Source organism: Chrysochloris asiatica, unplaced genomic scaffold (genome assembly GCF_000296735.1).
Source record: "Chrysochloris asiatica unplaced genomic scaffold, ChrAsi1.0 scaffold00053, whole genome shotgun sequence".
Lineage (NCBI taxonomy): Eukaryota > Metazoa > Chordata > Mammalia > Afrosoricida > Chrysochloridae > Chrysochloris > Chrysochloris asiatica.
This window is the reverse complement of record NW_006408571.1, coordinates 11266261-11290489: the sequence shown is the minus strand read 5'-3', so window position 1 is coordinate 11290489 and position 24229 is coordinate 11266261. Positions and strand designations below refer to the sequence as shown.

The 24229-nt window shown below is 49.4% G+C and overlaps 2 protein-coding genes across 2 annotated transcripts in view; one reads left to right on the top strand and one right to left on the bottom strand.

Moving 5' to 3' along the window:
* The first annotated feature begins 1155 nt into the window (after positions 1 to 1155).
* On the top strand, positions 1156 to 1386 carry ENHO (energy homeostasis associated). The gene has a single exon (XM_006863051.1). It carries the CDS (start codon positions 1156 to 1158, stop codon positions 1384 to 1386), a length of 231 nt encoding a protein of 76 aa, XP_006863113.1.
* Positions 1387 to 1831: 445 nt separating this feature from the next.
* Positions 1832 to 24229, bottom strand: part of DNAI1 (dynein, axonemal, intermediate chain 1) — a 42807-nt gene continuing 20409 nt past the window's right edge. Inside the window, exons 12-19 of the mRNA XM_006863161.1 lie at positions 17814 to 18061; positions 14956 to 15045; positions 14733 to 14820; positions 13689 to 13768; positions 12431 to 12579; positions 12241 to 12340; positions 5798 to 5983; positions 1832 to 2137 (exon numbers count right to left, since the gene is read on the bottom strand). Coding sequence (XP_006863223.1) covers positions 2039 to 2137; positions 5798 to 5983; positions 12241 to 12340; positions 12431 to 12579; positions 13689 to 13768; positions 14733 to 14820; positions 14956 to 15045; positions 17814 to 18061 — 1040 coding nt within the window. The 3' untranslated portion in view covers positions 1832 to 2038. The remainder of the gene's footprint in view (positions 2138 to 5797; positions 5984 to 12240; positions 12341 to 12430; positions 12580 to 13688; positions 13769 to 14732; positions 14821 to 14955; positions 15046 to 17813; positions 18062 to 24229) is intronic.

Genomic DNA, 24229 nt, shown 5'->3' with positions numbered 1-24229 from the left:
ACGTCGCCCCTGCCCGCGTCCCGCCGCCCCCTGCCCTCCTGCCAGCTCTTGAGCCTCAGTCGGCGCCGAGCATCCTGCTCCCCCAGACTCTCCCTCTGGCGCGCACCGGGCTCAGCTCAGGTAAGGGGCGCCCTCCCCCCAGCGTGCACGGGGACCGAGACCCAGGGACGGAGACCACCACCGAGACAGAAACACTTCCACAGCGCGGAGAAAGGCACAATGATAGACACACAGAACCACAGAGACAGAGAGACCCACGGAGAGGAGAGAGAGACTCAGATCCACGGGCACAGGAGGGGACTCAGGTGGGAAGGCAGAGACACACACAAGAAGCCCGTAGATACAGAGATCCGATAGATGGTTACAGAGAAACACAGATAGATCGGGAGAGATGAGACACACAGAGACACTCAAGCACACACAGAGACAGCTGTAAAGAGCTAGCCACACACAGAGAAAGACACAAACACAGAGGTGGGTAAACAGAGGCAGAGGCTCACATCCAGGCAGGGCAACAGAGAGACAGAGAAAGACAGCCAGACACACAGACCCATGCACCTGACTGGAGCCAGTTCCACAGAGGCACACCCAGGTACACAGCCTTGGACACATAGAACCCACACATGCCTGCCAGGGCCTCCACACAGTTCCCTCTGTGTGAGCTCCTGGGCTGGCTGCCTTGAGTCCTGAGATGGGGGCGGCACCCAGGCCACACTAAAGCTGGCTACAGTCGCCATCCTCTGAGGCCTTAGGCTCCCTCACCCAAAATACAGTGCTTTGGAGGGCCGGTGGTTCAGTGGGTAGGGCTGTTTGCTCCAGTTCCCCCCCCCCCAACCCCCACCTCACTGCAGCTACACTTAGGTGTCTGGGGCCAGGCCTGAGGATGGGGGTATTGGCTCTGTGGGATATTTGTGACTGCTGGGACCCAATGCCCTCTGCCAGTGAGGCCAGGGATATGGGAAGAGGGCTCTTTTCTCCACCTCCTCCTCTTAGGTTCTCCCCACTCTTCTTTCTTTACCACCCTTTCCTTTGCTTTGTACCCTGCACAGGCCCAGGACTGCAGGTGGACATCTCTACTGACCAGGAATCATCGAGCATGGGCCTTGCCATTGAGGCGGCCCCACTGTCTGTGCTGGTCTGAGGGTGCTGCCTGTCATGGGGGCAGCCATCTCCCAGGGGGCCCTCATTGCCATCATCTGCAATGGCCTTGTAGGCCTCTTGTTGCTGCTGCTCTGGGCCATTCTCTGCTGGGCCTGCCACTCCCGCTCCACCGACATTGACTCCCTCTCTGAATCCAGTCCCAACTCCAGCCCTGGCCCCTGTCCTGAGAAGGCACCCCCACCCCAGAAGCCCAGCCATGAAGGCAGCTACCTGCTGCAGCCCTGAAGGCATGGGCCTAGCCTGGAGCCTGGGACCTAAGTACACCCTGCTGAGAGCCTGGAATCAGGATCCAAGAGATCAGCAGCTTGGGGTCCAGAACTCACAGCCCAGACTGCCTGGAGCTAGCCAGCCTAGCTCTAACGGGGCTCAGTGGCCCCAGGGAGATGGGCCTGGGGTGGGGATTTGTGAGTTGGTGCTAGGGCCAGGGAGGGACACTGCTACATCCCAAGGACCAGGGATTGGGTTCACCCTCTTCCTAGGCTAAGCGCCTCTAGGCCCTCTAGTTGGGGAAGCAAACTGGAACCCACGGCAATAATGGGAGGGTGTCCAGACTGGGCCTCTCCCTTGGTCCTCCTGCTGTTTGCTGGATAATAAATGGAACTATGACTCTATCCTGAGATTTTCTCCTCTTCCTGAGGGCCCTGCAGTAGCAAGAGAAAAAGTGTGGGGTGGGCTTCCAGACAGGTTTATTTATACAAAGTAGAGGAGAGTAATGGTGGTTGAGGGTCAAATTCTGGGGGAAGGTGCTGGGGCCAGGGCAGATGCTAGTGCCTGGTCAGTGGTGGGGTCACATGCTGAATTCTAAGGCTGGACTGAATACTAGGGCAGGGCTACAAGAGATGGGTCTAAGAAATGGGACAGGTACTGAGGCCAGCCCTCAGGTCTTGGTTTTTACTTCCCTCACCAGGTTCAGCAGCTTATCCAGTTTTGCAATCTCCACAGCTGGACCCTTCTGCACTTCCTGCCCCTTCTTTTCCTGCAAATGGGGGAGGAATGATGACAAATGGCCACTTCTCTCCAGGTTTTGGTACTGCTTCTTCTGCCCACCCCTCTTTGCTGGTTAGGTTCTGGATCTTTGCCTTCTCTCTAGCTCAGGTTACATGACACAGGGGCCCAGCTGAGTCTGGGAGAGGCAACCAGCTCTGGCTTGGAACCTCAGATGAACATAGGATCTTTATGTGGGGAGCTGTTTGGGAAGGCATCTACCTGCTGATCCTAAAAGGAACTGGACCTTTGAAGCAAAGAAAGAGCTATAGCCCTGGGAAGGGGTGAGGTCTCTGGCTGTTGCGACCACCATTCCCATTGGAAGGTCTCTGGCTGAGTCCTGTCAAAGAGCTAAGAGGTGTCTGTTTGGGGAGAGAGAGGAGTGTACAAAGCGGCAGGTGCCCTTATCTAGGATTCTTGCCTAATACCTTCAGGTCAAGTTGGAAGTGGGTTGCTATTAGAAGTCAGGCCTGTTTAGTCTGACAAACCCAGAGTCCAGGAATGTCAAGGGAACTTCGTGAGGACAAATGGGATATCCTGTGTGATTCCATTTTGAGAAGTCCAATGTGACTGACTTCTTTTGCTTGGATCCACTATCAACACTATAAACATGGAAGCAGCAGTCAAGAAATCAAACACAGTATTACATTAGGCAAATCTGCTGCACAAGACCTCTTTAAGGTGTTGAAGAGTAATAGTATCAGTTTGAGGACTAAAGTGCACTGACCTGGGCCATGGTTTTTTCAATAACCTTATAGGCATGTGAAAGTTGGATAGTGAATAAGGAAGACTGTAGAAGAATTGATGCATTTGATGCATTGGTTGTTATTAAGTGATGTTGAGTCAATTCTGACTCATAGTGACCTTGCATAGAATTTCCAAGTTGCTGCTAGTGGGTCTGAACCACCAACCTTATAGTTAGTAGTCCAGTGCTGATCCTATAGTGCCATACCAGGACTCTTACATAGTGTTGGAGAAGAATACTGAAAATACTATGGACTGCCTGCCACAAGAACAAACAAGTGTATGTTAGAAGACGTGCAACCAGAAGCCAGGGTGGCCAGACTTTGCCTCTCATACTTCGGACATATTATCAGGAGGAACACGTCACTGGAAAAGGACATCAAGACCCCCAATGAGCTGGATTGGCACAGTGGCAGCAGCAATGGGCTCAAACGTAACAATTGTGAAGATGGTACAGACTGGGCAATGTTTTGTTGTGTAGTGTCACTGTGAGTCGAAACCAACTCAACAGCATTTAACAACAACAATGTGACTCCGTATGTCCTCGACTGGAACTATGGCTCAGAAGAAAAGATCCTGAATTTATGACCCCTCACTTCAGCCTGTAAGAGTCCCTGGATGGTGCAAACAGTTAAGCACTCAACGACTAGCTGAAAAGTTGGCAAAGATGCCTTCCTTAGAAGACAGACCTGGCAATATGCTTTTGAAACATTCTAGCCTTGAGAACCTTAAGGAGCAGGTCTCCTCTGCATATATGACATCACTGTGAGTGGGAATCAACCCAGCCTGCGAGCACTTTAATGCTGCCACTGGTAAGCTGGAGCCTGAGTAAAAGGGACTTGGGATGTTGGGTATGTGCCACTTACAGGCCTGAGAGCTCCTTAGCCGACCAGCACCCGTCCAGGCTGTGGAGCATCGCAGGCTGGGCAGCTGCCAGTTCCTGCCTTCCCTCCCAGCCTCCTCCCTTCTCAGCCACCTGTGCCCACTGCTCACTGGCACCTGTCCCATCCTTGGCTGCTGAGGGCTTGGCCTGGAGCTGCCTGTGCTATGAGCTGGGGGGAAAAGCAGGGCCAGCATGCCTCCTCCTGGCCCCCTCCTGACTGCTGACACTGTATGGGGCTCAGGTTTCCTCCTGGTGGCTCCTGCACCTGCCATCAAATTGGTCCCAACTCCTTGCCTTTGCCATTACCCAGGTCACCTCTTTTTCTCTCTCTACACTCTTCCCTGAATTTGGCTCTGGTTCCCTTCTTGGCCTCACCTTATCCCCTGAGTGTTAGAGGACCTGACTTTAGTTTCAGTTCTGTCATTAACTATGTGACTTTGGGCAAGTTCTTTGACTCTCTGAGTTTCAGTTCATCTGTACAGTAGTTAGGGAAAGATACTCCTTGACTTTTGACAAGCTGGGACTCTGATACCCACCATGGAAAACGCTGTGGGCCAGGCAGCCCAAATCTCTGTGGCTCACGGCTGCAGGCCCCAGAGGAAGGACACTAGAGATGTATCCTTTTGCTCGAATCACATAGGTGTAGTAGGGCTCAGATGGTGATTTCACAGGGACCTTTGATCCACTGTGACCGGCTCAGGTCCTCAAAACCCCCAGGTATCTTTGTCTTCATCCCCTCAGACAGAACCCAAGATACACAGCATCAGCTCACAGCCAGGACTGGACCTTACTTGAGAGGAGATGGGACTGTGGAAGAGCCTTGCCTCACCAGAACAGGGAGCAGGTCAGCCGCTCACCTATAGCCACCGCCCCCTCCCCTCATGGTGCTGTCTAGCTCTGTCAGTTTAAGCCTGGGTCTTACTCCTCAGTTAATTAAGAACAGATTTTATCTGTTCTGTAAAGTGTGCTGCTGCTTCCCCTCCTTGGGGCCAACTCTCTGGGCTCAGCAGCCTCAGACCACGCCCGGCCCCCTCCCCCTGAGCCCACCACAGCCTCTGGGCCACAGCTGCCTGTGCTTAGCAGCCTTCTGAGTATTTATAGCCAAGTCCACCCCCTCCCCCAGCTGGCTACAATTACAGGCCTGGCCAAACTCGCAGCCCTTGCCTCCCTGACCACGATGGGGAAGGGACCAGTCCAGCACTAGAGGGATGGTGCAGTGCCTCTGCCTTGCTAGAGGGACATGGAGGTGTCAGTACTGGAAAGAGATAGGCCTCTGCCCTAGGCTCAAACTTCAGTAAAGGGCTCTAGCTGCAATAGGGGTTGCAGTGCAATTGTCAGGACAACTTGGCCCAGCCCTAGTACTGTCCCTGCCCTGATTTGCAAATCAGCAAATCTCATTTCTACTCTTAGCTCTGCCCAGCTGTACTAGTCTTCAAACTCTAGCACCCAATGGGCAGGACTGGGCTCTGGGTTCCTGGGTTCTGAGTTTTCAACTTGGGCTCTTGAGTTTGGGTTCTAATCTGTATTCTGAGTTCTAGACAATGAGGTCATAGCAGACCCCAGAAACAGGAATCAGCTTTCAAAAGAAGGACTGCATAGCTGTTGACCTAGTTACCCCTTTCACGACTCATTTCCTTCTCCCCTGCATGGGACTATTGAAACTGCAGTCCTGCGTAAGCCCAGCCAGCGAGAGCAGTAACTAGGCCCAGAGTCCCTGGATGTAGACCTGACCTATATTCATAGCTTCCAATAATGTCCATGCACCTCCCCCAAGCTTCAGACCCAGAGAGTCCCCTGCTCACTGGATGTCTCCACCTGATCGCCCCACAGGTAACTCAGTGTGTCAAACCTGATTTCATTGTCTCCCCACAAATCTGTTTCTCTATGTTCTGCATTTGGGTAATACCTCCACCTGGGGTCTCTCAAGTCAGAAAACTAGGGGTCACACCAGACTTCATCCTCTTTCTCATCCCCCACCATCTTGGAGACTATATGTCTTGGAGCATCCCATCCCCAAACCTGTACCTTGGGCATCTTGCGCAAGTTGGGTGAGAGCTTGAGGCAGGTAATGTGCCCACGGTCATCACCCACAATGATGATGGGATGGATGGGATTGAACTGCACGTGCGTGATCTTGTTCTTCTTTTTGGCCACCACAGGCTGGTTGCAGATGGCCTCGTACTTGTTGATAGCCAAGTCAAACACATGGGCCTGTGGAGAGGTCAGTGTCAGCACACTCAGGAGGAATGGGGCCCTTCTTCCCCTTCGGCTTTTTGGGAGAACACTTCGGAAGGCACACTGGAGCTAAAGGGCAGTGAAAGAGGGACTTTTGTGTCTTTGCTTATGTTTTTCCTGTGGTTGGGGAAGTGAGAAAAAGCTTACGAGAAACTCCTAAGTCTATGCAGAATTGACAATAATCAGCTTGCATTTACTGTGTGCCCTGGGTAAGCATGTTACATAATTCTCAGAAGCACTCTGTAAGGTTATTGTTGTTGTTGTTATGTGCTGTGGAGTCAGTTCTGACTCATAGCAACCCTGTACAGGGTTTCCGAGGCTATAAATCCTCATCTTTCTCCCATGGAACAGCTGGTAGTTTCGAACTGCTGACCTTGCGGTTTGCAGCCCGATTCGTAACCACTATGCTACCAGATTCCTTACTCTTGTAACGTAGATTCTGGTAAGTGAGTTAGGGGCTCTCAGAGGCTAACTTGCTAGTAGTAAGTGACAGAACAGGATTGACACCAGTTAATACATGTAAAGTGTTCAGACAGTGCTTGACATGAAAGTGCTCAATGAATGCTTGATCTTAGTCCAAACCATTACTGGCTCTTGCTTGAACAACTGTGGCAGCCTCCTAACTGGTCTCCCTGCTTCAATTCTGATTACCTGTAATGCACCCCTCATGTAACAGCCAGACTTTCCTGTAAGCATTTTAAATCCCCTCTCTCAGTACTGTAAGTAAAATCTAGGTTCCTTACTCTGGCCCAGCTTTCCACTCTCACCTCATGCTCTCCTCTGTCCCCCTGCTCACTGTACCTCAGACAGACTTGTATTTATATTCCAGAAATGCAATCTTTTCAAGCTCATTCTCACTTGGGACACTTGCACTAGCTGTTCACTTTGGGGTCACACATCTGCCCTTATCCCCATCAATTCCCCAACATGACTGGCTCCTTTTTGTCATTCAGTTCTCAACTTGAATGCTACCTCCTTAAGGAAGTCTTCCTTGGCCACTCTATTATCTAAGGGCCCACCTAGTCTTTTTTGTTCACATCACCTTCTTTTCTTTTTTAATATAAAAACTTTGAGACATAATTTGTCCATTTAAAGTTAAGAAGTTTTTAGTACTTCCACAGTGTTACACAACCATCACCACAAAAAAATTTAAAAGATTTTAATCACCCCCAAAGGCAACTCTGTACATATTAGCAGTCACTCCCCATTTTTCACTACCACCAACCTGCCACAGAGTCAGTTTCAACTCACAGAGACCCTACAGGACAGAGTAGAATGAACTGCTTTACAGGGTTTCCGAGACAAAATCTTCAGGGAAGCTGGCTGCTTTATCTTTCTTGGAGCAGCTGGTGGGGTTGGACCACTGACCTTTTGGTTAGCAGTACAATGCTTAACTCATAGCTCCTTACTCCCTGCCCTCAAAAAACCCGAAAACTCTACTGCCGTCAACTCGAGCCACCTTGTATAGGGTTTCTGAGGTTATAAATCTTTACAGGAGTGAAAGGCCCCTTCTTTCTCTTGCTGGTGCAGCTATTGAGTTTGAAGTACCAACTATGCAGTTAGCAGTCCAGTGCTTATCCTGTAATGCCGCCAGGGTTCCTGCTCCCGAGCTCTGTTGTTAAGTGCTGTCAAGTCAGTTCCACTTCATAGCAACCCTGTGAGGAGTGGCTGGTGAGTTTGAACCATCAGCCTAGTGGTTAACAGTCCAATGCTTATCCTATAACATCACATAGTGCTTTTCCTCTGCCCCAGACAACCACAAATCTACTTTCTGTCTCTATGGATTTGTCTGTTCTGAGTATTTCATATCTGAAATGCAATTTATAACATAAGATCTTTTCTGACTGGCTTCTTTAAAGCACTAAGCATAATGTTTTCAGAGTTCATCCATGTTGTAGTAGCAGTAAGAGTATTTGTTATTGCTGAAAAATAAATATCTCATTATGTGGATATATACCACATTTGAACTATCCATTCATCCACTGATGGACATTGGATTGTTTCCCCTATTTAGCTATTATCAATAATGGTGCTATAAACATTTGTGTCCACCACTCGTCTGTCAGTTTATCACACTGTGGTGGCTTGTGAGTTGCTGTGATTCTGTAAGCTATGCCACGGCATTTTAAATACCAGCAGGCTCACCCATGGTGGACAGGTTTCAGATGAGCTTCCAGACGAACACAGACTAGGAAGAAGGAGTGATGAACTACTTCTGAATATTTAGTCTCTGAAAACCTTATGAATAGCAGAGAAACAGTGTCAGACATAGTGCCAGAAAATGAGCCCCTCAGGTTGTAAGGCACTCAAAATGTGACTGGGGAAAAGCTGCCTCCTCAAAGTGGAGTTGACCCTGATGACATGAATGGAGTAAAACCCGTGGTAGTAAAGTCCTCAGGACTTTCATTTGCTGATAGGGTACAACTCAAAATGAAGAGAAACAGCTGTAAACAGCCATTAATAATTGGAACATGGAATGTATGAATCATGAATCTAGGAAAATTGCAAATGGTCAAAAATGAAATGGAACGCATAACCATGGATATCTTAGGCATTAGTGAGCTGAAATGTATTGATATTGACCATTTTGAATCTGACAACCACATGGTTTACTATGATGGGAATGACAAGCTGAAGGGGAATGGTGTTGCATTCATCGTCAAAAAGAACATATCAAGATCAGTCATGAGGTACAATGCTGTCTGTGATAGGATAATATCCATGCACCTAAGGAGCTCTGGTAGCGTAGTGGCTACGAATCGGGCTGCAAACCTCAGGGTCAGTAGTTCAAAACTACCAGCTGTTTCACGGGAGAAAGATGAGGCTTTCTGCTCCCGTAAAGATTTGCAGCCTTGGAAACCCTGTAGAGGGTCGCTGTGAGTCAGAACTGACTCCACGGCACATAACAACAACAACAACAACAGGGAAGCCCAGTTAATACCACTATTATTCAAATTTATGCACCAACCACTAAAGCCAGTGAGGATGAAATAGAAGAATTCTACCAACTTCTTCGATCTGAAATTGATCAAACATGCAATCAAGATGTATTGATCATTACTGGTGATTGGAATGCAAAGGTTGGAAACAGAAAGGATGAGTCATTGGAAAATATGACTTTGGTGATAGAAATGATGCTGGAGCTCACATGACAGAATTCTGCAAAACCAATGATTTGTTTATTTCAAATACCTTCTTTAGACAGCATAAGAGACAATTATACAGATGGACCTCACCAGATGGAATACACAGAAATCAAATTGACTACACCTGTGGAACAAGACGGTGGAAAAGCTCCATACAATCAGCCAAAACAAGGCCAGGGCAGATTGTGGAACAGATCATCAGTTGCTCATTTGCAAATTCAGACTGAAGTTGAAGAAAATGAAAACAAGTCTCCACAAGAGCCAAAATATGATCTTGAATATATCCCACCTGAATTTAGAGATCATCTGAAGAACAGATTTGATACATTAAATACTAAAGACCAAAGACCAGAAGATTTGTGGAATGACATCGAGAACATCATACATGAAGAAAGCAAAAAGTCATTAAGAAGACAAGAAAGAAGGAAAAGGTCAAAATGAATGTCAGAAGAGACACTGAAACTTGCTCTCCAGTGTAGAGATGTTAAAGCAAATGGAAGAAGTGAGGAGGTACAGAGCTGAACAGAAAATTTCAAAGGTCAGCTTGAGAAGATAAATCCAAATATTAACAACGAAATGTGCACAGATCTGGAGCCAGAAAACCAAAAAGGAAGAACACACTCAGCGTTTCTCAGGCTGGGGAACTGAAGAAAAAATTCAAGCCTCAACTTTTGTTATTGAAGGATTTTCTGGGAAAATTACTGAATGATGCAGAACGCATCAAAAGAAGATGGAAGGAATACACAGGGGCAGTGTACCAAAAGGAAATGGTTGATGTTCAACCATTTCAAGAGCCAATGATACTGAAGGAGGCAGTCCAGGGTATACTGAAGGAATTGACAATGAACAAGGCACCAGGAATTGATGGAATAAAAATGGAAATCTTTCAAGAAAGTGAGGCGACATGGGAGACACTCACTCATCTATACCAAGAAATTTGGAAGACGACTATCTGACCAACTGATTGGAAGAGATCCGTATTTGTGCCCATTCCTAAGAGAGATGACCTAATGGAATGCGGAAATCATCAGACAATATCCTTGATATCCCATGCAAGTAAAGTTTTACTAAAGGTAAAACAGAAATGGCTGCAAGCATACATTGACAGAGAACTTCCAGAATTTCAAGCAGGATTCAGAAGAGGCCATGGAATGAGGGATATCATTGCTGATGTCCGATGGATTTTGGCTGAAAGCAAAGAACACCAGAAAGATGTTTACCTGTGCTTTATTGACTAAGCAAAGGCTTTCAATTGCGTGAATTATGACAAGCTATGGGCAATGTTATGCAGTATGAGTATTCCAGAACACTTAATTGTGCTTATGAGGAATGTATACATAGACTAAGAGGCAGTTGTTTAAACAGAACATGGAAACACTGAATGGTTTAAAATTAAGAAAGGTGTGCATCAGCATTGTATTCTTTCACCATACTTATTCAACCTGTATGCTGAGTAAATAATCCAAGAAGCTGGGTTAGATGAAGAAAAATGTGACATCAGGATTGGAGGAAGACTCATTAACAACCTGCGATATGCAGATGATACAACCTTGCTTGCTGAAAGTGAAGAGGACTTAAAATACTTACTGATGAAGATCAAAGAGCACAGTCTTTGGTATGGATTGCATCTCAATGTAAAGAAAACAAAAATCCTCACCACTGGACCAATAAACAACATCCTTATCAACAGAGAAAAGATTGAAGTTGTCAAGGACTTCATTCTTCTTGGATCAACCATCAATGCTCATGGAAGCAGCAGTAAAGAAATCAAATGAGGTATTGCATTAGGCAAATGTGCTGCACAAGACCTTTTTAAAGAGCTGAAGAGCAAAGATGTCTAAGATGCACCTGACCCAAGTCATGGTATTTTGAGTAACCTCATATGCATGCAAACATAGGGACAGTGAATAAGAAAGACCGTAGAAAAATTGATGCATTTAGTGTGGGAGGAGAATACTGAAAAGGCCATAGGCTTCCAAAAGAACCAACAGATCAGTGTTGGGAGAAGTGCAGCCAGAGTGCTCCTTGGAGGTCAGGATGGCCAAACTTCATCTCTCATACTTTGGACACATTGTCTGGAGAAACCAGTTGCTGGAGAAGGATATCATGTTTGGTAAAGTGATGGTCAGAGAAAAAGAGGAAGACCCCCGGCAAGATGGATGGGCAAAGTGGCAGCATTATTGGGCTAAAGTGTGGCAACAATTGTGAGGTTGGCTCAGAACCAGGCATTGTTTCATTCTGTTGTACTTAGGGTCACTATGAGTCGGTACTGACTCAATGGCACCTAACAACAACCACAAACATTTGTGTACACACATCACCCTCTTAATTCTCTGACTAGCACTTAGCACTATGGGGATTTTGTTATTGTTGTTTTTTTGTCTTTTTCTATGATAGCAGGGACCTGAATCACCAGGGCCAAGCCTGAAGCTGGGTACCATAGTTGGTTCTTTGACACATTTAGCTGACTTTAGGGTGATGCCTTAACCATTATAGTCTTTCTGTGGGGTAGCAGGTACCTCTCAGTTTATATCAAAATCCATAAGGATAATGAGTTGCACCTAAGAATTTGCTCACAAAATGCTGGTTTCCGAGTTTTCACCAAGTCTCATTGTTAAACAGTTCTCTCCCATCCCATTTCCACTGAAACCCCTTCCCAGACTCAGCTTACATTTTCCCAGAGATGGGCATCTCATTGAAACACAGGCACTATTTCAATCATTGATTTAAATTCTGGCTCATAAGTTTCTTCATCGATTGAGCTGGCCCCTGCCACCCTGTAGCTCCCTCGCCCAGGGGTCTCAGAGTAGGTAACTGCTCTTCATATAACCATCCCCCTGAATAATCTCTGCTCCAAGACGAATAGCTGCCATACCCTCTTTGAGGCCTCATGGGATAAATGGTCCCTGGATGACCTGACCCTCAAGAATACAGAGTCCTAAAAAAAATAAAAAGAATACAGAGCCCTTTAGTTCCTCGTCTTCCTCTAACTGACCTAGACCTGGGGTGGGCTCTTCTGGAGGGAGACCGTGAGATAACTCATCCTATCTCCAGTTGGGGCTCAGCAGCCTAGGAAGGGGCACTCACCTTCCCATCGGTGGTGACTGCTGCAAACACGGTAGAAGAGTATGGTGCCCAGGCCACATCGCCCACAGCTGAGTTCAGGTCATAGATGAACATTGGGGACCTGTGGTTATGGAATGGTGGAAAGGTCAGGACACAGAGGGCTCACAAGGTGGGGCCAGGGGCAGGGCAGGGCCACGGGTAGGCCCCTCACTTGATGGTATGATCCCAGATCTTCACTGTCCAGTCGGAGCTGCAGGACATGAAGACCTTGGTGTGGTATGGGTTCCAAGACACAGCGTCCACTGCCATGTTGTGGGCATCATAGGTGTCGAGGAACTGGCTGGAGTAGGATTTGGAGCACTGGGGGTGGGGAGTGGACATTGGAATAGGAAAGGTCAGCAGCAGTACCTCACTGAGGGTTTTGGGGGACCAGAACCTGAGACTCCTGTCCTCACCCTACATCACTGTCCCAGGCTGAGCTGGAGCCACTTCCATCCTTAACACACCCAGGAGCTTAAGGAGCTAGAGACTCAGGTGGGCAGAGTAACCTTCCTGCCAGGCCAGGCAGAAAAGTCCTCTCCCTGAGCCAGGGCAGGGCAGGCCTGGGGACTCTGGATGAGGTGTGGCCTCATCATTTCTCCAGGCCAAGGCCTGTGGACAGACAGAACCTTGGTCCATCAGTGACTCAAAGGAAGAATTCTGCATTGATGTTAAACATTCCACCTTGTTCAGGTATGAGCAGGTGCTGAGGTAGGTGCAGATTCCAATTTTCAAGTTTCCCATTCAGGCCCCTCATTCCCTGCCTCCATGAGACAGTGTAGTAAGGCTGAGTCTCTCCTTCCATTGCCAGCTTCCCCGCCCCCTAGCTGCCTTGGGAAAGAGGGGGGGGGGGGGGGGAAGACTTCTTTTGCATTCAGACCATCTCTGGCTGGGCCTCAGGGGCTCCCGGGAGCCTGCCTGTAATTAACATTCTGAGTCTCTGGGCCTAAGAAAAGCTGGCAGCAGAGCTATTTCTAGAAGGATGACACTTCAGAGGACATTCACCTACTAACACCAAGACCTTGCAGACAGCCATAAGGTTTCATCCTGCCGGCTGGAGGCTCCCAGTTCTCAAAAATAAATCTTGTTACTTGGACTTCAAAGCCCAGCTCAAGTTAGGATCTTGAGGAAGTCTTTCCAGAATGTTCCAACCCCTCCCCCTCCCCCTAATCTCACCTCTACCTTCTCTAATCCCAGGAGGGAAGGGAGGAGGGCTTGGAGGGGAAGATGGTGGATGGGCCATAGTCACCCAAGTTTCCCCTTCTTGCCACCAAAGTAGGTCAAGAAATGTGTCCTCTCTGACTAGGGTCTGTGGAGAATTATGAACTCGGGGGTGGGAGGTGCACAGGCTGGGAGGGGTGTGTTCAGCTAGCTCTAGGTGGCCCTGTAAGAAGCTGGCACAGGGGGAGGGGAGGGCAGTGCTGCCTCACCTTGTAGATTTTGCCCTCCTCTGTGCCCACTAGGAACATGTAGTCGATCTCTTTGTGGAAGTCAAAGGCAGTGCCACAGCCTGGGGAGAAGAGGAAGCAGCCTTAGCCCAGCTCTGAGAGGGAGGCTTCCAGCACCTCCCCTCCTGAGTGAGAGGATGCAGAGCAGGCTGTTGGGCCAGACTGAGCCGGGCCCCTGTAAGGGCTGGGAGCGGGCCAGGCAAACAGGAACCAGCCCCCTGGCCTGCTTGTCCCAGGCAGTTAGGACGCTGCTAATGGCCAGGGGTTCTGAAGACAGGAACAGGGCCTGGGTAAACAAGGCAGGGAGTGAGTTAGAACAGGGTCAGGGTCAGGGTAAACAGGGACAGGGTCTGTGCAAACAGGGATACAGTCTGCATAAACAGGGTAGGAATTGAGTAAACAGGGACAGGGTCTGGGTAAACAGCTGGACCTGCCTCCCAGCACCTCATCTGCAGACACTGGAATGGGGTCTGCACCCAGGGCTGGGACCTGCCTAGATGGGGCAGGGAGGGTCTGCAAACTGCCAGCTCAGCTTTCTCATTCCCTTCTGGTGGACTCCTGCACCAGTGGGGGAGGGAATCCAGTCAAGGGCGCAGAGGCAGATTATCCAGGGCGCAGAGGCAGATAAGCACCGGGTTATTTGTGCTTACTTACTAATCTGCAGTGAACAATTTCACAAAAACATGAACCCATTCACTGAAGATTAGTAAGTAAGCCTATGTTTTACCTTGCTTACTGGGTATTTACTGGGTCCCTGTCAGGATTGTAAATTTGACTTCGATTCTGTAGGAAGATGCTATGGGGTTGGGAAAGAGACAGATGCCAGCCAAACCTAGAAGCAGCATCTTTGATGTGGTAAAAAAAATGTGTAGTTTTTCCCTACAGATCAGTAAATGAGCACAAGTAAGGCTGCACTTACCTTGCTTATTGGGTCATCCAACATTGAGGGGGAAGACTACCAGCCAGCACTGTCCTCATGGCCTGAATGGCATGGCCAGGGTGATGTGGGCAGGCTGGGAGGCCTACCTACTGTGTGTAGCTGCAGCCCCTCAGGACCTTCTGTGGTGCTGCCCTCCACCTTCAGCTTAATGACATCTGTGTGAACCAGCTCACTCTGCAGTGACAGAAAGATGAGGTGCAAGGAGATGCCTATGGGTTGGGCTGGATTAGTGGGGATGGGGGTACCCTTTGCCATTTGACACCCACCTACCCATTCACCCCTGCATGACCCTCCCTGGGAGGCAGGTACCTTCACAAGTGTCCAAGACACAATCCTGCCATCAGATGACACAGAGAAGAAATTAAGATTGTGGTCCATGTCATCCTTCTGCCACTTGACCTGAAACATACCAAACCATGAGCTCAAGGACCCTGCTAGGCTGTTAAGTTAGGTCTGTGAGTTGGGTTCTGTGGTATGGGTTGGGTTCCTCCAAGAACCTATGTAAAGCTCAGAAGAAGCAAGTTCTGTGAGCCATTTCTCAGAATCCCAGGATTCGTCCTTTCTCTCTCCTCCTAATCATCTGAGTCTCCTGAGTTCCCCTCTCCCTGACCATTCTGGACCAACAATGCCAGTCAAGGCTCTGTCCAAATCCACTGGTGTGACATTGGAGGTGCTCAATTCTTTCCTGGGTTGTGTTATGAGAGCCTGGTTGTGAAAAGAAAACGATGGCCCTGGGTTCAATCTCCTTACATTGACATGAAAGGGAAAGGACAGAGTCCATCAACCACTTTCCCCATTTATAAAACAGTAATCATAATGGAACAGGCTTGCTGTGGGAAGTAAATGACATAAGGTATGTGAAATCCTTAGTTCAGGATTTAGCATATATTAAGTGTCCAATAAACATTAGCTGATATCTTTAGTAGTATGGGTGGTGTACACAGCACACTTGACTGCTAACTGAAAGACTGGAGGGCTGAATCCATGCAGATGCACCTTGGAAGAAAGTCTTGGCATCTATTTTTGTAAACTCAGCCATGGAAAGCCTATGAAGCACAGTTCTATTCTGACACACATGGAGTTGCTAAGAGTCCGAATCACTCCATGGCATCTGGTAATAGCTGTATTATTATCATGATCCTAGGATTCTGGGTGTTGAGGCTATATTTCTAAAGGGGCCCTTTTCCTAGTAGAGAAGGGCTTGGTGAGGAGAGGTAGGCCCCCCTCCTCTGCCCACCTTTCCCAGGCTTGACTTTTCTTCAGAAGTCTTTCCTCTGGTCCTACGCTCACTTTGCCACTGGTTCCCACTCTTAGAATCTTGCTCCCAACCCCAGATTTGAACTGTATTTCTCCATCTGCAAATCGGAGTTAATAATCCTGCCCCACCCATCTTCTCAGGGCTGGAAGGGAACATATGGGAAAGTGTTTTGGAGACAGAGCTGTTGTCTTATGAAGATGACACGCTTGAGGCTCAAGTTTCTGCTGCCAGATGTGGAGGCCTGGCCAAGCTGTGTCCTGGAGAGCTGGGCTGGGGCTGGGTGCCCATAGTTTTCTGTCCTCTAGCTCCCTCCAGACCTCCCATACTGGGACCACCATCCCCTCCTCCTGTCACAAGCTGAGGCCCAATGAGGGAGGCCGGGAGCCCAACACTGCTGCCTGTAACCGCAGCTGTCGCCATGGCTGTTTTAGGGAGGAAGGGGCTGCCCCTCCCCAGCCAAACCCTAGCCTAGCTGTTCCCGGAGGGTGGCTAAGTTCTGCCTGGGCCTGTCTGAGCAGCAATTCTTTTGTGCTTTCACTGGGGGGTGGGGGAGGGCATGGAGGGGGCTAGAACCCCACAGAGCAACTAGTTAGAGCCAGCTCTGATGCTGAGACCACTTCCCCTTATGTATAAAGGTGGTCCCTTTAAAGGGGGGCGGGGACAGGCAATCTATGGAAAATAACGCCTATGGCAATAGCTGAATGATGTCTCCCAGCTGGCCGTGGAAACTTTGATGGTGAATAGGAGCTGCTCATTGGTGCCCCACCTCAAGTGGCGCCCAGGGCACAAACCATATCCTACACCTCTATGAACCAGGGGTGTCAAAGGCCAGGCTGTAAGAGACACAAGGGAGCTGCAAAGAGAAGTGTTTAATGAGCCAGCATGCAAGTAAATTGTATTTCACACCCCACTTAGCTGCCTGATGCCCAAGGCGGGGTGGTATATATATTCCAAGTGATGTGTATGTGTGTTCCGGGGGTGTGAAGGATAGGTATAAAGGGGTATATGTAAGAAGGATTAGGAATGAATTTATGTCCAGGGACCAGGTGGTTAGGGAGGAGATGAAGCCTGATTAACTGATTTCTTCCTTCTTTATTTGATCCCAGTCTGTTCATCCAGCCTTCCTGCTTCTTTCCTAAGAATCACACATACACACATCACACACACATGCACATCCATGTTGCTGACTGAGGTGTCACAATGGGGCCTAAACAGAGCTGGGCTGCCCAAATGGGATCCTTGGGGAAGTAGCATGGGCCATGGGACAGGAGTCCAGTCCCCTTAGAACAGAAAGTTCTCTCCCTGCCTCCAAAGCTTCCCATGGCTCTCTGCTGCCGAAGAATCAAGTCCTTCTACCCAGCCCGGCATTTGCGGTCCAAACCAATTTGGGTCTCACACAAATACCTCTGACACAGTCCCTTTAAGAAGGACCTAGTCTTTGAGAGCTCAGTTACCAGCTTGGTTCTCCTGCCTGCCAAAAAGGACCAGGCCTTACAACCCCACCCCAGGGTTAGAGGACCAGCAGAACCCACCCCTGTCTGAGAGTTCTCCCAAATCTAGCTTGGGCTGTCCAGATGACTGATGTCCTTAGCATACTCAATGGGGCCCATCAGACCCTGGAGGTGCCTAGCCATGACCTCTGAGTCACTTTTCCCACATCTAAGAGTCTTAGAGACAGATGGGTATTCCTGATGGAAGCTCTCACCAGCAGACCCTCTTGCCTCCTGATTCTCACCTTCTCTGATTCTCTGCCCTATCCATCTCCCAGCTCCTTGACATATAAGCTGGTCTCTAGCATTACCATACAGTTGGTTGCCTGCGGCTTCTCCTCCCTAAAGTCCCTCCTTCAAGGCTCCCAGATGTGCACAATACTCCCACCCCTGCTTCTCCATCTTGGTTTGAGGCTGACCTGCCACACAGGATCCGTGTGCTTGCCAGACTTGGCGGAGCTGCGGAAGGAGGGCTGGGAGTTGGGCTTCTTGAGGTTGTAAATGGCCACGTTGCCATCGTAGTGGCCCACCACCACCAGGTAGGGGTGGTCCATGTGCATGTCGAGACACATGATGCCGCTCTCGCTGCTGAAGATGTATTCTGGGAAGCTGGGGTTCTTCAAGCTGTAGAGTAGCAGCATGCCCCGGCTCTGCTTCATGAAGTCATCTGCCCCCAGGGGAGAGGGGCTGCTTTGGTTGTAGAATCCACTGCCCTGCTGGAGAAGCCCCTTGTCCCTCCCCACCAGATGCTCTGTCTCTATCAGAGGGCTTGGGGTTGAAAAGCTGGGCTTCAGCTTTTCTGTCTGTGAAGCAGAATCATGAGATGTGGCCTACCTCTTCTCAGAGTTAAAGGGCAGCTCCAATACCCAGTAAAGATGACCAAGCTTATCTGAGGGATGGGTATTCTCGCATGCTCCCTGAGGTATAGGAAAGGGGGAGGTAGCCTCTCAGATTTGCTAAGTGCAGAATGTCTGTGTGTAGATGGTGCAGAGTCCTCCACAGGATGCTCAGATGCCTAGCTCAGGGCAGCTTATAATATTCTGTTGATTCCTGGATAATGCCCATATGCTCCCCCATCCTCCAACTCACCCCATTCACACACAGCCAAGGATGGGGTTAAACTTGAACTAAAACGGATTTGTCTATAGTGAGTCCCAAACTAACCACTGGTGGATAATGTCCTATACCGTCCAGTCCCAGCCCTCCATTGCAACCTGAGCCCTAGCTCTAGGCATGCTCCCAGAATCCCAGGCCAGCCAGTTAGGCTTCTACAGACTCACCCTATCAGCCGTTTGGCAGAGCTTTGGGTGATCAGCAATGAACGACTCAGCAGAAGTCCTGCACCCAGCCCCACTCCCACTCTTTCTTTCATCCTCTGTGTATTTGGTGCCCATCAGTCACTGAATAGAACACAGTCTCAGCCCTCCAGTCTACCTTTCTTACCACAATGTCCCGGCAGCTTTTTGACCAAGATGAAAGATCTTTTGCCCAAGCACGTCCAAGGCTGCCTTCTCTGCCTCTACAGGACCTGGGTCCCTGACAGAGTGGCCAGTCCTGGGATTAAGAGTTCATGGATAGGAGGGGCTGGGAGACATCCTCAACTTGCCAAGTTTCACTGAATTGTGCCCTCTGTCTTACTTTTCAGACTGTCCCTTACTTAAGAGAGTAAATGACGGGGCTGAGATCAAGACAATCTGGGCTGGTCCCTGGATGGAGAGGTCAGGGAAGTTCGGCTACTACTTCTTGTTGTTAAGTGCTGTCGAGTTGATAAAGACTCATAGCGACCCTGGTTTCTGAGGAGTGACTGGGAGCTTTGAACTGCCGACTTTTTGGTCCAGTACATTATCCTGCAGCTCCACACCAGGACTCAGCTACTACTAGGTCCCAGGTGCCTATCCAATCTGCTGGCCTGGTCATACCGCTCCTGCCCCACTGTGAACATGGTTATGAGTCGGGCTGCTAACCTCAATGTCTGCAGTTCAAAACTACCAGTGGTTCCGTAGGATAAAGATGAGGCTTTCTGCTCCTGTAAAGATATACAGCCTTGGAAACACTATGCAGGGTCGCTATGAGTCAGAACTGACTCCACGGCATACCACCACCACCACCACTAGTCCATAAGGGCCCTCTCTTCCAGGAGGCCTTCCAGACCATCCAGCCCTGGGCTCACTCTCCTGTGAGCACAGCTCATTCTCACAGGATTGTGAGCAGGTCTTGACTGTCAGCAGAAGATGGAGTGGCTAGGTGTGGCCCAGCAGACTTGTTCTCTCTGGCAGGATGGCTGCTTCCTGCTAACCCTGCTTTGATGGATAATTTCTATGGCCTCTCTTGACTCTGTCCTTCAACAATTCTCCCGAGAGGATCTAATCCAGCTGTTCTCAGAATGCCAGGGTCTCAGGCAAGGGGAGTAGCTGGAAGGAGAGGCCTAAATCCCTCCATAGACTAAGGCTCTGACCTGTCCTCCACTTCCTCCAATAGAGCCATAGCAAGGAGTAGGGATTAGTGTCTTCTTGAACTGCCAACTGTAAGTAGAGGCTTCATTCCCAGCAATGCCATCTGGGCCCAGCAAGTAACAGATTTAGATTGTGGGAGCCATTTTGGAGAGTTCTAGCCACCAGTTAAAGTCTGGAGTTCTGCTCAGGATTTAGTGAGAACAAGGCAGGCAGAGGGCATCAAACCTGGCAAAAAGACTCTGTAGACATGATTGTTAAGAGCTTCAGATGTGAGATTATCCTGGATTACCTGTGCGGGCCCAGTCTAATCACAGGAGTCCACATAAGGGGAAGAGGGAAGAAGGAGCGTCAGAGAAGGAGGTATGAAGATGGAAGCAGAGGTCAAAGTGATTTGACTGCTGGCTGGAAGGGGTCACAAGCCACAGAATGTGGGCAGCCTCTAGAAGCTGGAAGAGGCAAGGAAACAGATTCACCAGGAGGAATGCAGCCTGGCTGACCCCTTGATTTTGGCTCAGTGAAACCCACTTTGGATTTCTGATATCCAGAACTGCAAAATAATCAATTTGTGCTATTTTGAGCAAGTATATTTGTGGTAATTTGTTACAACAGCTACAGGAAGCGAATACAGGGAAGGTTGGTTTAAATTCTACTTTTAGGAATCAGAGGGAGAAGCCTCCACAGGCTACATTTTGTCTTCAGACAGTCTGGAAGCAGACCCTCTAGAAGTTGGCATGATGGGCTCAATGACCTTCAGTTCTTCTGCTGACTTGTTGGCAACAATAAAACCTCCCTCCAATTCTTTGCTTAGCCCTGCTATCTTAGACTACAGGGACAGAAGTGTCCCTTGTGTTAGAATTTTCACAGTCCCAAAGGCAAGAAACTGGCCTAAGGCTGTCTCAAGGTAAGGAATTAGATGCTAGAGGGTTCAAAACCTCAAAGATGGTCCAGAGGCCACAGTGTCAGTTCAGCTGTTCCAAGCACTCTCATTCTATTAGAGGCTTATTGAGACAGTGTGGGAAGTAAAAGCAAGGCTTTGCAGACAGAATACATCAAGCGGGACATTTAATTTGATTTAGGGAAAATGAGGCAAACATTTGAGAACCTAAATAACTAACCAGTAATTAAACTAACAACGGGAATGCCCTTGCACTACAACCCGGCAAGCAGAGTGGCCTTTATGGACTGTATTTACAAAGAGACCTGACAACATAATTAGTCCTGTAAATTTTACGCAGCCTGCAGCTGAGGAGTGATGGATTTTGTATGTGGAGGATGAACGGAGAGAAATGAGGTGGATGAATTTCCATTTTCAGTAAATGAAATTAACATTGCTTAATTAGTGAAGCTGACAAATAAAGGATCAGGAAAGATTTAAATCCTTACAAGTGTCTCTCTGGCCCGGGCAGGCTCAGGGACAAAGATATGAAGAGGTGGGATGGAGCAGAAGTAGGTTTAATGCCAGGACTCAGGGTCTGACTTTGGCCCCTGTTGAGGATGCTACTCAGGGAGACTGGGCTGAGAGACAACTGGGTCCCCTGTCCTTCTATAATTGGCCCACTGGGAAGCTTCCTGCCCTAACCCCAGTGTGATAGCCAGTCAAGACCACACAGAGGATCTGGAATGGTCCTCTATTCTGCTTGGCAGACTGCGTAGAGCTCCCATTTCCCTGCTATGAACTGGTTAATGGACTGGAAAGGAGCAACAGGCTACCATAACCACATCCTAGTAGTTGCAAGTCCCCACCTGCCCCATGAGCCACCTCCTACTGGACTAGTTGCCTTCCAGAGTTCCTCCATTTGCTTTCACCTGCTGACAGCATCTTCCTCCCCTCTGCTGGGAGCCTGGCTCTAGGGGGCGTTTGAGTCTCTGCCCTCTCATCAGCCTAACATCCCCACCACTTGGTTCCCAGCATCCATGAAGGGAAAGCAGGTGTGAATGCTTCTGTGCTCTTGCCTTGTCTCCCTTTTCCCCACCTGCTTGCTCCTGGTCTAGCCTCAGCCAACCTGCCCTGTCTCCAAAATAGGGACCGGTCCCAGTTCTTCCTAGAGTACAAATCAATTCCTGCTGATGCCTTATTTGGTTGAGCCATGGCACAAACTTCTGGGAATTCCAGGCAAAAGGAGATTTATTAGATCTGGACTGAGCTCATTAGGGCCAAACCCAACAACCAACATAACTCTCCAATGTTGTTCTCATGAGACCACTCTGATTATGGGAAGTTGGGGTCTGGAATCTTCCAAAGACAGTGTGTTGGTGCTGGTGAGGCCAGCGGCCCCTCACACAACCCCACCCAGGCACAGGGTGCCCTCTCTCTGCCTCAGCTTTGTCTTTTTTCTTCCATTCAGATACCTGGGCCCCGACACACTCAAGAACACAGGACTTTCACAAGGCCACCACAGGGTGCATGGAAGGGCCTTCCTGAGTTCCAGCTGATCCTGGCTCTGCTCACCACCCTCTGCAGGTTGTTTCTGGAGAAGAGATGCCCATCTGAGAGCTGGTCAACAACTCCATGCTGGTGAGTGACAACATCTGCAAATATCACCACTGGAGCGGCCTGACCTGGAGGCTCTCTAAGACCCTCATCTGATTCCTGTCTCTTCCTGTTTCTGCTCAGGCCTCCCCCTCTCCCCACTGCCCCAGGGTACTACCGGGAGGCTAGGAGGACTAATAGCAGACAAATCAGCAATGCTAGTTCTCTGTGTGGGGGCAATTCTTACAGGGCACTTACTTTGCATCTTTTCCCTTGAGTGGGTCTCACAACAGTCCTGGGATGGAAGCCTGGCAGCTGTGTCAGTTTCTCCATGTCACCAGTGAGGAAACAAAGGCTCAGAGGGGATTCTGGCCCCAGGTTGTACCACTGAGATGTGATCCTCCAGCTAGAGGGGTCTGCTCTGTGGGCACCACCCAGGTATGGAGATGGGACACACGCCTGCCTGAAGGAGGCTGTTGGCCTTGTCAAGTCACCTCTTCCTTGGGGTGGGTCACTCTTTCCCCCTGCTCCTGACTGTGATTGTTGGACACAGGCAGCCTCCATATGACCCTGACCTACTGGCCTTACTGCTGGCCCTGCGTGGAGGAGGATGGGGCTGGAACTGAAACTGTTTCAATCCTCACTTTCTGGGGATACTCCCACTCCCCAGCCCTGGGCAGAGAGTAGGCTGAGAGTGGCCTAGGGCAGGGGGGCTCCATACCCATTCTTCTAAGGGCCTGCCCAACCCCCAGACCCTGCTCCATGCCTGTAGCTGCAGTAATGGAGGAGGAATGTGCTAGCTCCCTGCCAGAGTGGGAGAGTGCTGCCCACTTGGCAGCAGCCCACCCTCAGGAGTGGGGACACAAAGCAGGCATTTAGGGCATCCTCAAAGGCGGCCCAGACAACGAGACTGGGAGCAGCTCCAAGGCTTTCTCCCTGAGAAGAATGACAAACACCAACTCGTCCTCGTCCCCACCCCCAACCCCCACTCTGGTCAAAGAATGGTGGACAGGCAATCTGAGGGGCAGGGACCAGGAGCTGGAGTGCCTGCCAGCCAGCAGAGGCTCAGAGAATGGAAAGGGTTTTCTGTCGGAAGAAGCAGGTCTTCTCAGTCAGATAACAAGCCACTAGCACTGGGAAACAGCAGCTAACATGAAGTGTGGGGCCCTCTCCCGTTAAGAAGCGAGAAGGACCAGACTAGTAGAGAGGCAGGGGCTTCTGCGGTGTCTGAGGAACATGGAAGGAAAGCAAATGGCCAGGACACAGTTGTCACAGTGCTGACACTCTGCCAGGGGCTGATAACTAGCAGAGGCATGAACACCCTGGACAAGAGTGGTCTCCCAGAGCTCAGGGGCCAAGTGATAAACATCAAGCACTCCCCTCTAGGTTTCCTGCCCCACAGGTCCCAGCAGAGAAGGCAGGCAGGGAGGGGAGCATGAAATACAACTCTTTCCTTGGCCCCACATTCAATCCCTCCTCCTTAGGTCTGGTTCAGTCTACTCTTATTATTATTAAGGTCCTGACTCAGTCCAACTCATAGGACCCTGTATAGGATTTCTGAGGAGCAGTTAGTTGGTTTGAATCACAGACCTTGTGGTTAGCAGTCCATTGCTTACCTACAGCACCCACCAGGACTCCAGTCTCTTGTGGTATATGCCATGGAATCAGTTCCGACTCATAGCGGAACTCTATGTAAATTTTTATGGGAGCAGAAAGCCTCATCTTTCTCCCACGGAACAGCTGGTAGTTTCGAACTGCTGACCTTGAAGTTATCAGCCCAATTCGTAACCACTATACTACCAGAGCTCCTAGGGCTTCTCAGATCCACTTCTCCATCCTCATTCCACTATTGGGGTTCAGTCCTGCCACCTGTCTTTGGGATGTTTGTACCAGCCTTCTAACTGGTCTCCCA